The sequence below is a fragment of the Ictalurus punctatus genome, chromosome 21, assembly GCF_001660625.3.
Source record: "Ictalurus punctatus breed USDA103 chromosome 21, Coco_2.0, whole genome shotgun sequence".
Classification (NCBI taxonomy): domain Eukaryota; kingdom Metazoa; phylum Chordata; class Actinopteri; order Siluriformes; family Ictaluridae; genus Ictalurus; species Ictalurus punctatus.
Window position 1 is genome coordinate 3,884,901 of NC_030436.2, and position 15,122 is coordinate 3,900,022.

Here is a 15,122-nt window from a genome sequence, read left to right on the forward strand (position 1 = left end):
TTATTATTTAAATAAGTCCCGCCCCTTGTGTTGTGATTGGCTGGAAGCTCACACAGGATTTCACTGATATAAAGAGGTCACTGAGTCACACGTCATGTGGGAAAATCCGTGAAAAATGTCCCAGTATTCATCGCCATTTAGTTTACAAGATAGAAACGTATGCTATAGTTGCATATATTGCAACTTGCTTGTAATATTAACCGAAATTCCTTTAACTCCTCGGACCTACGACAGGTTCCTGTAGCCAGATGACGGTTTTTCCCAGTCTGACGGTTACCATATGACGTGATGTAACAAACCAGACACGTCACCAGCGCTGCCATCTTTGCAGCAAAGTGCAATAATGTTGAAAATGTCAAATATAATTTCTGACAGGACATAAAAAATAAAATAAAGACTGACAAACAAACAAACATGGAATGCTATCTGGGTTTTAAATGAAATTAAAACGTTTAAGCCAAACAATGGATTGACAAAATGTATTGTTTTGTCAAGAGCATAAAAATGTAATTGCATAGGTCAGTGGATACAAATGATCTACTATAAAGGCATCTTACTTACATCTTGGTTACTGTTATAATCTGATGAAATATTGACACTGGAACAACATAAACCATGGATGTTATTGCACATACAGTACAATACATCTCTTCCAGTTCTATGTTTTTATTTATCAGGGCCTAAATAACAATTGTGTGATCCTCACCAACTTCTATAAACAAACAAATAACCTTAGGTGACAATGATAAACAAACAAACAAACAAACAAAACAGATTTTATGTAGCCAGCACATAAAGCCACCCTCAGTAAACGTTTTCTATAGGAGTTTAACAGTCTCACAACATTTTGGAGAAAATATGGCCCACTTGCCTTTACAACATTTCTTTTATGCACAGCTCTCTTAATATCCTGCCACAGCGTCTCTGTAAAAGTCTGGACTTTCAGTTGGTCATTTCAACACCTTGATTTTTGTTCTTCGTTAGCCATTCAGTTGTGAATTTGCAAGTGTGCTTGGGATCATTGTCTTGTTACATGACCCAATTTCAACCCAGCTTAACCACCAAATCACCACATCCCGACCAGCATGCTTGACAGTTTGTATGAGGTGTTTGTGGTGATACTTTGTGTTCAAACATGGATTCGTGCACTATGACCAAGCTTGGTGTCATCAGTTCAAAGGATTTTATTCCAGATCTTCAGTGGTTTATTCAGATGCAGTTTTTGCAAATATGGCAAGTCATGCTGCCATATTCATTTTTGATGACAAGGTCTTTTCATAGCCAACCTTCCATGAAAGCCATACTTGTTCAGTCTTTTTCTGATTGAACTATCATGAACAAACATTTAATGTGCTTACAGAGGCCTGTAGGTCACATGACATAGCACTTGGATTTTTCCCTTTATATCTCCAAGTATTAAACTGTCTGACCTTGGACTGAATTTTCTGGGATGACCACTCCAGGGAAGATTGCCAACTGTCTTGAAGACTCTCCATTTGGTGAATTTCAAATTGATGGGAGATGGCCTTATGACCCTTCCCAGATTGACGAGTAGCAACAATTGTTTCTCTACCATCATGGCATGATATAGACACATCTGTGTACTCCAGAATGCCAAACCACCAAACGTTCTGCTTTAATAGAGGTAGTCACACTTCTTAATGATGAACTAATCTAGTGCATTTCATTAGAAACACCTGCCTGCTAATTACTCTCTTAATGATTGTGGAAGTAGGATGGGTGTTCTTATTTTTCCCCACCAGGTTTCTGAATGTTGGTTTACCTTTTGGGGGAAAAATGATTACTTATTCAAAATCTATTTTTGTTGTTGTTTGTCAGCTGAGGATATTTGTTTGTTTCTAAGTTTTATAAATTGGTGAGGACCACACAGTTGTTATTTAGGTGTGAACTTTATTTTTCCCATGACAGTAGATTTTTCAGTAAAGAGTAACTGCAGAGTACTTCAACAAAGGTTGAGGTAGTAAAAATCACAGCATTGTACACAAAGTTTCAAGAGAAACAAGACTTTTCAGACAGGTTGATGCACTATTGTAATCCTGGGGGTGAAATCAGATGATATTCCACATGGCTGACGATGTATGACCTCTAGTTAGTCTACTCACTCACTCACTCATTCATTCAGCAACCAATTGTGTTTGACTAATTTGAGGACAGTAACAAAGTCAGAAAAATGCGATCAGTTAGGAAATCGTACAGTCCTCCTGACTGTGACACTGACATGTAGATGCGTGATTGTATTCATGATGTTAAGTTTGCATTAGAAAAATATGCATCTGAAGGAAAAGTCTGGGAGTGATTGCAGTTCAGTAATAAATGCAAATATTGTAATAAAAAAAATTGCAACAGAGTATACATAACGCTTTATGTGTGTTAGAGAGTAGAAATAGAAGAAAAAACTTATAATGATTTGTTGTTTATTGCAGAAAAGAAAAGCCATTATTTCTGTTCAGGTGTTAATTTGATAGTTTAGTTTAAAAAATAAAATAAAATGATTGAAATAATCATCATCATCAAATAAATAAATGAACAGTAGATGGCAGTGGATACATTTGCCTAGCAACAATATGCGCCGTAGAAGAAGTTTGAGCGGAAGTGACGACAGAACTGCTGAAAATTTAAATTTGACAACGGAAAAGCGGGCTTGGAGGTAAATTTAAATATTTAATGTATTTTTAAAAAATATCTAGCTATATTTGTTTTGACTGCTATTTTTTTTTTAATCATTCTCTGAAAATGGCGAAAAAGAATTTGGAAACAGATGGTACAATGTTTAGTTTTTCCTCATGGTTTAGCTCTGCTGCGGTGTTTATAAAGATGAGCTGTAAACAAATGATCCGCTAGCTACCGTTTCTCAGTTGGTAAATGCTGTGTATTTATATAAAAATGTAAAATATTTTCATATTTGGTTTGTGCAATCTTTTTTGTTGTGTTTTTTTTTAAAGTTATATTAAAGATATCAAATTGCTGGCTGTCACTTGTTACAGGAAGGGTGGTCGATTTTGTTTACTTTAATACTCTTCATTAATCTGCAAATAATTCCTTTGATAGTTTATGATAATCATTTCTCCTGAAATGACCTCAACATATATTTTTTTATTTGTTTTTGTTTGTCCTCTTTAACTACAAACATTTTAAAGATGACTCTTAACATTTCCTTAATGTTTAATAATATCTATTATACTTCAAAAAGCTGATGTAGTTAATAAGCTTTATTCCTCCCCATTTAGTTATGTTTTTTTGTTTGTTTGTTTGTTTTTTGTTTTGTTTTTTTTATTTATAGGAGCCATGATGGAGAATACGTTTCCAATATACAAGGTGGACGCTATCGTGCAGTTCTTTCGGACTGAAGTCCTGACCGGACAAGAGGCGAAACATTTTGCGAAAGGTGATATCACTCCAAATCCAAAGGTGAGCGGTCATTTTGAGTCTTGCACGGATGAAATTATTTGCATGTCTGTGACTAAGATTCGCTTATTTTCATTTTTGCAGATGGATGTCCTCCAGAGACTCTACATGAGAATACTGGAGCTTGTTTATCGCTTCAGGCCTGATTGCCATTACCTGGTGAGTCCAGCTGAATCATAAATGAAATCACTAGTTGTTGTAGTGAGGCATATAATAAAATTTGCCAATTGCCCTCCGGGCCTACTCACCCATCCTCCGTGCCTGCCCTCACTAATGCTCTTGTGGCTGAATGAACATAAATCCCCAGAGCCATGCTCCAAAATCTAATGGAAAGCCTTCCCAGAACAGTGGCGGTTATTATAACAGTAAAGGAGAACTAAATCTGGAATGGGATGTTCAACAATCCCACATGGGTATGATTTATCAGCTGTCCACAAACGTTTGGCCATATAATCCATTTCCCCCACTCCTGGAGGCAGGTCTTGCTCAACAGTAGTAGCCCATTAGCAGTAAACGTGGTTTGTCTGAGGTTTTTAGCTGCTGCATTATTCACTTTAGCAACCGTCACTTGAGGGAAAACTGGTTGGCGTTCATTCGTTTTGAATAGGTTTGAATTTGTGCGAGGTGGCGGTTATGTGACGCGTGTTTCAGAGGTGATTTACCCACTTGGGACTAGAGCACATGATGCACTAGGTGACGTGCCACTTCACTACTTCGCTTAATTTAGTCTTTATACACTGTCTAGGCTTCTCCATCAGTAAGAGTAAGCAAAAGGCACTCCTTAAAGGACCAAAAAAAAAGAGGTATATCTCAAACACTATTGGCTGTTATGTAAATCAGTCAAGTGCTTCAACATGACGTCACTCTGACCTCCTCTTTCAGAAGGTAATATGTCAACATGCGACATCAAATCACAGCTAGGAAGCTCTTAATGGGGACTTTAAATTTGTGTGCTTTGTGATTGTCTTATCAGCTTTCTGCTGATGGTTTAGCAGCCCATTAGTGTTAATCCTCTATAGTTTGACTGATTTGCTTGATTATAGGGACAATTAGGTTTCTATGAATTAGTCTTGTGTAACATGTGTATTAATTGGAACAGTTATGAGAAAGTGCTTCATCTTTAACCAACACTTTGGCTTTGTTCACACAGATACGTAGCAATGTGACCTCTGTCTGAACAGGCAGATCAGAATTCATGTGACTTTTACTTGGATCTAACTCTACCTTCATCATACTTTTGCGTTACCGGGGGAATAAAGCCTGAGGATAATAAAGTGAAGGAGGGTTTCATTGGTGGGTTAGTAAGGTAACGGACCTCAAACATTTGGCGTGATGTTACTGTACAAGCTAAATTTGAAGGCACGCATCGCGAACCGCTCCGTGTTTGAAGAGATCTCAAGAGAAATGGGCGAAAGTTAAAACCTCCTTTGAGCATGCAGGTGAATTGTGGAGCGTGATCCGTTCAGATTAATGTCCGATATACTGTAGGCCACGGGAAAAACGCAGTGTGAAGTTGGTCAGTAAATCGGATTCGGCGCCACTTTTGCCTGCTGTGTGAACGTAGCCTTACTCTCTCAGATATTAAGTGTGACGGTATGATGTACACCACAGTGTGATCTACATCACAGTGGACATGTATGAAAGGTGTGATTTGAAAGCAGCCATTCATTCAATACAATCCTGATCATGAAATTTTTAAAGTGCCAGTAAACTTAGTTTTGATATTACCTTCTCAAGCGTCTGTGGTGAAATTAATATCAACAGCAAAAGAAAGAATCAAGATTTTAGCCTTTGATATAATATCGGTGTTATGATCAATTTTCACAATACACTTTTTAGATATCGTAAGCTTTAAGGAAAAAAGTGTCCGTATTTTTATAACAATGACTGATTTTAAGCCAGTTCTAAGTTAACTGTTTTATTATTATTATTATTATTATTATTATTATTATTATTATAAGAAGTCAATTATGAGTACAGGATTTCAGAGGTGTTTTTTTTGTGTGTGATTGCTGTGGCCAAAAATACTTGATTTTTGCTGCCTTTTTTTTTTTTTTTTTTCCCAATTTAAAATTTGCGATGCTACTTGCAGAGTTTTTGTGCTTTTATTTGCGCAAAACTACTCGAATTGGCGAAATCGCAATTGCACGAAATAGTTTTGCACGTGACACACTTTCACAGTCATGTTTGTTGGTAAATGAGACCCTTGTAGCTGTACTCATGTTCAGCATGCGTGAATTGAAGAGGACTTTGGCTGAAAGTGCGTTCTGGTGATGTAACATGACGTGTCTTGGCCAAAATTTGCGGTAATTTAGGGAAAAACCGCAAGCTCCTCTGAGTATTAGAGTTTGCTTCAGGAAATGCTGGAGGGATTGATGAGCAGCAGATTAGAGATTTATTATTTTCCCCTATCCAGTGTTAAATAATCAATTTTTGTAGCTATATACTATAAGAAAATACCGTTTAATATCAGTTAAATGCAGCACTGCATTGCTGGCAGGTTGTTAGCAAACCTGTGCATCATTACACATTGTGTATTGTAAAAAATATTTTCAAGTATGCAGATTTTTAAAAAAAAAATATATATTTGTCTCCTAGTTTGGTGGGACTACATTAGGTATAGGCAACACTACGTATGAATCAGTATTAGCACTGAAGTGACCTCTTTCCTGCTCAGCCTCGTGACAAAAAAGCTCTGTTCAGTGTTCACCATGTGCAGTGCAGTTGTGGTGAGAGGTGTCGCACGTATTTCGTGGTTGATGAGCTAAACGTCTGTGCATAATGGTGTAACAAACAAAACTGTGCTATTCGACAGTTAAGTGTGGAAAGCTCATTTTAATACTAAAACGCAGCCTGCGAACAATTATAGCATTTCGCTATTAAGTGTAGCTTTCAAATCATCTGGAAGTGGCAAAGCAGGACTTTACAGTGAATAAAATGCACTTAAATAGGAATGTTTCTTGTAGATACTTTTGGGCAATGCTTAAGTGACTGACCTTCAATGTTATCATTTATTTTAAAAAAATAAAATAAAAATTTATAATAAATCTACATGGGGGGGGAGCCATATTGAGGAAGGCTTTAAATGAATGTTATGGGCACCGTGTGTGTGTCTGGCCTTCAGACTCGGTGAGGGAGCTATGGCATACAGCTTCTCAAGGCTCCTCGTAAACTAGCAATTAAAAGCTGTTTGTGGTTTAAAAGTTTTACTGTTGGAGACGCCAAGATCCAATTAAGATCCTAACCTTATCGTAAATATTGCAAACAGTGCCTCAGTTGGAGCTGCTGAAATTTTACACCCCATGTGGCATTCAGGAGTTTTATCTAGCTGAGTGGAATAACAGTGCAAGAGTGCAGGGCACATAAATTTATGTTGATTAAATGACTTATTTTCCTCCCTTATGATCCAGCTGATTGTGTTGGACGATTCTGGTGAAAATGGTAACCGATAGAAGAAATGGAATTTCTAGAAGTTTCGAGGATAGTTGGGATAGCTGATTGATTAGTTTTGTGTTTAGCCAAAGCGGATTGTACAGCGCAGTATTTCAGTCCCGGGTGTTATTCGGAAATCACTGCATGAATCTTGGCTCGTGTTGTGTTTTTTTTTTTTTTTTTTTTTTTTTTTTTTTTAATTATTCTTAAATACCCTGCCTTGTTTGTTCAATTGCCTGTTAACAGGTACCTCTCTCAGAAAATCTCCAGCACCCAATGTTACACGAGTGGTCCACACCAATCTTGAATCTCTATGCATGCATGTGAGTGGAATTTTCACCCCATTCATCAGCTGCAGTACAAATAGTGTGAGAATTTAATAGTAATTTGAAATGGTCACACTCTCTCTCTCGCTCTTGCGCTCTCCCTCTTTCTTTTAGGTGTCAGTTTTTACCAGTGTGCCATGTGTATGACTTTTCACTGAATGACCTGCTGAATCCCAGTAAGTCAATGTTTTGTTTGCAGTGATGTTTAAAGTATTATCATAATGACTATTAATCAAAAATCTGCAACAATCACGGCAAGACTGGCCAGTTGTGGGTGTCTGTAAGCTCATCTATGCGGAAGAGGGCGGACAGGGGCGTAACCCGGGGTTGGCATTTGGGGCTGTAGCCCTGAAGAGGGATTACACGAAATGCTCGTGTCTTATTGGCTAGCAGCTCTCAATTCTGCTAAACACTAGCTCACACAGTCGGTCAGTGTGAGGAAAAGTGGCTATATGCTGGGGTTTTTTTTTTGGTTTGTTTTTGTTTTTCCATCCAGGAAATGGGTTGAAACTGTAACACGAACATGTCTAGTTCGTGACCGTGTGTGAATTAGGTGAATATGATATGAGCAGAGCATGAAGACAGTTAATGAACTCCGCATGGCACTGTAGCAGAAAAACCCATACAGTGATGGCTTAGTGACAACAAACAAAACTCGTGTTAGATAGCCAGAAAGTTGTATATTTTAGCAGTCTGGTAGTCCTGCAAACAGTAACACCTGAGGCAAGTTTTATGATGAATCCAACTTTTTTGTCCAATTTTCTTTTCTTTTTTTTTTCTTTTTTTAAGCAATTAGCCCTCACACACAAGGAAAGAAAAATGTATGCAAACAGTCTATTTTTAGAACTTGTTCTAATAGCTAAATAAGTTATTTAGTCAGTCATAATTTGTTTTTCTCACTTTAATCTCTGCTTCTCTTACTCCAGAGCCCAAAAGAACGATCACTATTTTGAGTGGCATCCAAAATTTCCTGCACTTTAGGAAACATAGGCTGGAAATTATGGCAGGCCATCAGCAAGCTTTTGTAAGTCCTTCTATAAATTATAAACATGACTACGTCTGGGAATTGGATCAATTCAAAGCTAGCACAATTCAATAAAAACGATCTATTACGTTTTGCAGTCTTTAAACGGAATGTGTTTACTTTTTGGTTTTGTTATTCGATTCTATCTTTATCATATTTTTCTGCTCTGCTTATTTCTAACTTTTTGGGTTTTTTTTCTTAATGTTTTGATATTTGTTCTCACTTTGTGTCTTAATCTAAATTGAGTCCTTTTTTTTTTTTGTATTTCAGTCTTAATTGCTTTGTAAAATATCTGAACAATACGTTAATCTAGCTGTCATAAGAGGTTGATATTTTGTGCAATTTCATGGTCATTCACTGTTGTTTACAACGTTGAGGCAATAATTGTGATGTAGAAAAAGTCTTTGAGGCTTACCTTGTACAGCTCTCTCTTGCTACAGCGGGCAGATATGGATAAACTTCAGTCGTTCACAAAAGGCATTAAGGAAGCCGAAAAGAAGATCGAGAAACTGATGTAGGTACTCCTTTCATTCTTAACCGTGGAACCTCAACCGCACATCTTGGCAAAAATCATGCAATCTACATTACTTTATTACATATGTAGTTATGGCCCGTTCCAGTGTCACAGTTTTGTAATATTTACAATCGTTCTTGCCCAGGACGATCCCACCAGAGCAGCAAGCAGAGGCTAAAGAACTGGCCGCAGCCCTCACAGAACTGAAAAACGCTACCGTGCAAGAAACCCAAGCAGTGGTGAGATCTTTCTTCCATCTTGAACTGTGAATGCAGTGTGCTGGTGTAGAAAATGTTTTTTTTTTTTTTTTTTTTTTTTTTTGCTATTGGGCTTAATTTTTTGAAGGGGAGCACAAGGCCCTTTTCCACCACCTTGAATCATTTCTATCTTGAATCATTCTGCCCTTTTCTGCTTCAAAAAAAACCAATAAAATTGTGGTTTGAGTTTGGTGTGATTCATCACAAATCAATGTGTTGTGTGGAGTTTTGCAAATTATCAACCGCTTAACAGTTCAGAAAGCAGCAACTGCTACAAATTAAGACTAACAGCATAGCTTGAATAGGTGTACAGTCAGAATAAAAACCACGTACACTGCTGTCCATGATTACATTACATCTGATTACGTCTGTTCAAAAGTTTACACCCCCTGATGTATTGTGTTGCGCCTCAGTGAATATTTGCACCTTTTTGTAGTAGTCGTGTACGAGTCCCTTAGTGTGAAAAGATGGATCTCAACATCATGTAGTCACTGTTGGAAAGGGGTCAAATATGCAGAAGAACGTGTAGGACCTGGAGGATTTTTCTGAAGAACAGTGGGCAGTTTAATTGCTCTGGACAAACAAGGGACTCATGTTTTGTGAGAGTTTTCATAAGTCGTTGATCATTCAGGTAACAACACACAGCGTTAAGAATCAAGGGTATGTAAACTTTTGAACTGGTTCATATGTGTAAATTTGGTTATTATTGTGTCTTGTGGACTAGATGTAAACATCTGTTATTTGAAATGGCTTATTCAGGGTAGCACTAAATAATAAAAAATAAAAAAATTATGATCGGTCACTATTATTTTAATTTTTATAAATTAACATTTCGCAGATTCTGCAAGGTGTATGTAAACTTATGACTTCAACTGTAATGTCTTTGCTGTGTATAGATGCTTGTGGATTTTATTTAAGATGTTCTCAAAGATTATTGTTTATATGCCGTTTATTATTCTCTATATGCCGTGTGTTAAACCTAAACATTTGATGACCTAATGGTTCCTAATAAAAAAAAAAATAATAAAAAAGGTTGACTTGTTTCATATAGCAAACAATGATATTCTGTTGTTGAAGGGAACACAAAGGTCCAAATGGAATTGGGAAGAATGCTCTGTGAAACTTTGTCCTTATTGCCCTTCTGAAAACTATGTAACACTGTCTATCTTATTTATTTATTTATTTATTTATTTATTTATTTATTTATTTTTTCAGAATGCCCTTAATGAACAGGTCACAGAGTGCAAAAGGGAAATCGCAGAACAGTCACAGAAACTGGTATGTACTATATAAGTTCTAATAATTCCTTAAATTTGATAGCACTTGTCTGCTTGTTTTTACAGTCTAGTGTCCCCCATCACTATACCAGGGCATTAGGCCCCACACAGACCACAGGGTGAGTGCCCCCTGCTGGCCTCACTAATACTACTTCCAGCAGCAGCCTTATTTTCCCCAGGAGGTCTCCCATCTAGGTACTGCCCCGGTTCAACCCTGCTTAGCTTCAGTGGGACACCAGGCAAGAGCTATAGGGTGATATGGCTCTGGCAAAATAATAAGTTCTAAAATAATTCATATCCCCAAGGATCCCAAATCCATGATTGCACTGTACAGTGCCCAGAAGACCAGTATTAACATACTTAAGCAGTGAAGTATGAATAATTGGTGGTTAATCTTGGGTGAAGCCTACTTGAGCTTTACCCTCTGCCATCACAAGGTGGATGGTGCTTGTCCATCCTACAGTTGTTTTTGTTGTTGTTGTTGTGTGTTTGTTTGTTTTTAACTATGCATTGACCATTAAACAAGTGTTTGTTTTTTTTTGTTTTGTGTTTTTTAAATTTTTTAAATTTTTTATTTTATTTTATTCTGACTGGGTTAAACAATCCCAGTTCTCAGACCGAGGGATGCCAGTTAAGCAGGCCTACTGTATATTGTTTTTTCCTTAGAGTATTGCTGGGTATTTAATACAACACTTAAGTTTGGTATAATACAAATGTTTGACACTATATGCAATGCCCTTTAAGCATTTACCCTTTCAACAATTAATTTTTTTTATTTATTATTTATTTTTATTTTTTTAGATTTATTTTTTTAATTGACCTAATTACATTATGTTCTGTATTTTTTTGACATAAGCTCTGCTGGAGTGTAATGGCGTTTTCACGCTTGGTGCGAATACACGAGTCTGCACTCAGGACCTATTGTGGGCTCGTTTCACGTAGACGCTCATAATTGCATGTGGAAAAAATGCTTTCTGACTGTGGTTCAGCTGCATAAGTCCATACATCACTTATGTGCATGCAGGTTCATGCACTAGATTCATCTGTTTGCTGTTTCATTGTTTTCCTGTGGTGCAACACTCAAGCAGCGAAGAACAGTGTGTCATCGTGCAGGAATACCTGCAAACGTGGAGCTGATCTCTTGTAAAAGATTTTTAGCCGTGCAGGTCGGCACAAGATGTGCATTTTTCGTGATGCTCTCCGTGCAAGCACTCATGTCACAAATATGAACTAATTACAGTTCTCCAGTCATATGAACATCTGCTTTTGTAAATCAGTAACCATAACAGTTCATTCCCCTGGCATCAAACAGTGCTCATACTTCACCAATTATACCGAACAACCCCAAGCATTGTTCACAGAAATTGGTCTCTTTTCCTCCTAATACCAAATTCAGGCCTTAATACACAGATCATGAGATGAAGCAGGTGTGTTGAGTGAGGGAGAATGATGCATTCTGGCGTCCTGTGGCATAGCTGCACAGTTGTACAGTCTAGGATTGTTTAGACCACTGTAAATGATATCTAGTCCCCTCCAAAAGTATAACGGCAAGGCTATTTATTTTGTTTTTGGTGTATTCAGTGTACATTTGGATTTGAGATCAAAAGATGAACGAAACGATAAATCAGAATTCCGGCTTTCATTTCCCGATATTTACATCTAGACAATAACATTGTTTTGGCCTACATTTAGTTTCACAAGACAATGCAAATGTCAGCTTTCTGTAGTAGAAAGTAGGTCTGATGCGTTGTGTGTATATATTGAATATAAAGTTCTCTTTATGAACTCTACTCCTTTCATGACTCTACCTTAAATGGGTTTTGTGGTGGGGTTTTTTTTTGTTTGTTTCCTTTCTACAGAAACAGAAGAAGCTAGAAGTAGCCACTCACAAAGACGAAATAGCCAAACTTAAGTCTCAGATTGTCGAGTCTCCTGAGGAGCTCAAGAATGAGATGGAGAAGATGAAGGAGAGCATAAAGAACATCAAGATCTCAAAAGTAGGTGGTTATGCTAGGTATGAAGGTTGCATGTGTAAATGTGTAGGCTTATAAACCAAATACACCCAAATATCACCTTATAGGATAATGACTGTTCTTCTGTGGTCCTAAGTGTTTGAAAGTCCTTGTATTTCTATTTAAAGTACATGTATTACCCTGTATGGGTTTTGTACGTTTAAAATGTCTGAGTGCAGAAGTGAAACAAAACCCTATTCCCTGTTTGCATGTAACTGCAGGAGCTGGCAGATGAGAGGCTGGTGGGGCTGCAGATTGAAGTGCAGTGCACTAGCCAAGGTGAAGCAGAGATTCAAGTTATACTGAAACAGCTACATGACCTGCAGGCCAGCATGTGCAAGACTAACCAACAGAAGGAAGAGGTAAACCTGCCCACTTCCTGTTTTAGGTCAGGTTGATCTATTTTCTCTGGATCTAGATGTAAATAATTCTCGAATTAGAGAAGAAGACATGATGGCATGTAAATTGGGTAACATTTACTTGCAGAAAGGGAGAGTAGGTCTGTGGCTTTGGGAGGAGGTGTTTGGTCTTATTCTATTTATGCAGTGGTTTCAGTAAGTAATTCGAGTATTCAGAGGTTTGTGGGGTCCATATTTTTCTGAATAGCATCTCTGTAAATCGTAATATAAATAGGGGTACACGGATCCAATTTCAGTACACTCTCCCATGGTGAGTCGATACTGACATTCTCACAGCAGCTGAGCCTGTTCTGCAATCGTAAAATAAAATGCTTCAGTAGATGAAAATGGAAAATGTCAAATCTGATTCGATTGTGATCCATTACAAGCCGTTTATCAGCCATATCGGTATATCATATGCCACCAGCTCGGGTTTGAAATAAAATGTTAAAATAAAGCAGACAAAAGGGGGGAAAAAAAAGAAATTGCAGTAAATTAGCATGGCTAATTATAGACTTTTGGTTAAATTAGATTAAACAATTAACATGGGACTTATTTTTATTTTTTATATCCATGGTAGCATTTTGCATGCATATTTATGGAAGTTTGGACAGCGACTTTTTTTTTTTTCCCCCTCCCCCCTCTAATAATTGTGTGTGTACAGGTCCAGAATCTGGTAGCTCTCTACGAGTCCCTGCAGAAGGAACTAAAGGGCTTGAGCAATGAAGAGGGCCAGCTAAAGAGAGCTCTGGCCATGAAATATGACAAACAGTCCAAGCAGCAGATTCGCCATCAGAAGAAGAAGGAGCTCAAAGAGCATCGCGTCCAGAATATACTCGGGTAAGGATTGCAGCAGGATTTTTTTTTTTTTTTTTTTTTTTTTTGTTCCCTCAGATGTCAAAAGTGAGGCATGTTTTGTTTTTCTTTGTGCCAAGGCAATATGACAAAGTTCATGAGAAACGTGAGGAAATCGTGGATCAGATAAAAAACATCAACCGAGAGACCACGCAGTTGAAGGCAAAAATGCAGAAGCTTCGAGATACCTGCAACCAAAACACTGAAAAAGCTCAGGTTAGCATTTCTCTTAGCCGCTGCGGTGAACAGTGTATCTCTGTACATCTTGGAGAGCTCTTAACCCATTTTACACTGTCATACATTTCATAGCATAAAGTTTTTCATGAAAATCATACTGGCACAAACGTCCTAAATTAGCACACAGTCTGCTTATTTAATCAGATGTTATTTCTTCAATAGTGAGAGAACTGATCTGATTTAATTTCATCACAGTCTGGACCGCCCCCCTCATTGTTTCCAAATTTGTTTGACCGGCCTTTTTATCAATAATTCAATAACATTTAGCAGCTCATACACTCTGATACACTTATCTATCGTATCATTACTGTTTCTTCCACCTGGAAATGTGGATACAGTGTACCCCCCCCCCACTGCAACTACAGTGTTCATCTTTGAGTCACATACACACTGTAATGAGTTTTGATCGAATCGTTTTTGTTTTATTTATTTCTTTTCTTTTCTGTTTTCTTTCAAGGCCATTTATGACCGGCTGCTCACCACACTGGAGCAGTACCACAAACGTCTTGAAAATCTCGTGATGGAGGGGAGTGCTGATATCATGAAGATGAAATCCAATTTCTAAACTTTTTGTCCCTTTACATTATTTGCTCCATTGTAGTCATTTTCTCCTCTGTAGCTTTCGCATATATGTTTGTCGTGAAAAATTTCCTCTTTTAAAATTAAATAAAATGTTACTTTTTGGTACACAACATGATTAAGCTGATGACTGTGCAGTGGGTAGCATTGCTGCCTCACAGCTCCAGAGTTCTGGGTTTGATCCTGAGCTTGAGTTATTCTCTGTATAGTTTTGCATGTTTTCCCTGTGTTCACATGAGTTTCCTCTAGGATCTCCGGTGTCCTTGCATTGTCCACAAAATGCAGTTGGGTGGATTGGCTATGTTAAATTCCCCTAGGTGTGTGTGTCTGTCTGTGTGTGTCTGTCTGTGTGTGTCTGTCTGTGTGTGTGTGTGTGTCTGTGTGTGTGTGTGTGTCTGTGTGTGTGTGTGTGTGTGTGTCTGTGTGTGTGTGTGTGTCTGTGTGTGTGTGTCTGTGTGTGTGTGTGTGTCTGTGTGTGTGTGTCTGTGTGTGTGTGTGTGTCTGTCTGTGTGTGTGTGTCTGTGTGTGTGTGTCTGTGTGTGTGTGTGTGTGTGTGTCTGTCTGTGTGTGTGTCTGTCTGTGTGTGTGTCTGTCTGTGTGTGTGTCTGTCTGTGTGTGTGTCTGTCTGTGTGTGTGTCTGTCTGTGTGTGTGTCTGTCTGTGTGTGTGTCTGTCTCTGTGTGTCTCTGTGTGTGTGTGTGTGTGTGTCTGTGTGTGTGTGTGTGTCTGTTCTAGAGAGATTTGTACAGACTACAGAGCTGTAAGGATTTAACTATTCATTATACT

General features: G+C 37.9%; 1 protein-coding gene across 2 annotated transcripts; it reads left to right on the plus strand.

Moving 5' to 3' along the window:
* Nucleotides 1–2,573: 2,573 nt before the first annotated feature.
* On the plus strand, nucleotides 2,574–14,450 carry nuf2 (UF2 component of NDC80 kinetochore complex). 2 transcript variants are annotated; one of them, XM_017450897.3, is made up of 14 exons: nucleotides 2,574–2,668; nucleotides 3,302–3,429; nucleotides 3,511–3,585; nucleotides 7,105–7,181; nucleotides 7,299–7,360; nucleotides 8,111–8,208; nucleotides 8,649–8,722; nucleotides 8,868–8,961; nucleotides 10,195–10,257; nucleotides 12,116–12,253; nucleotides 12,490–12,630; nucleotides 13,331–13,506; nucleotides 13,602–13,737; nucleotides 14,216–14,450. In XM_017450897.3, exons 2-14 carry the CDS (start codon nucleotides 3,307–3,309, stop codon nucleotides 14,321–14,323), a joined length of 1,365 nt encoding a protein of 454 aa, XP_017306386.1. In that variant the 5' UTR covers nucleotides 2,574–2,668; nucleotides 3,302–3,306; the 3' UTR covers nucleotides 14,324–14,450. The 2 variants fall into 2 exon arrangements, with proteins under 2 accessions (XP_017306386.1, XP_017306385.1); XM_017450896.2 differs by having other exon boundaries at nucleotides 2,665–2,782.
* Nucleotides 14,451–15,122: the final 672 nt, after the last annotated feature.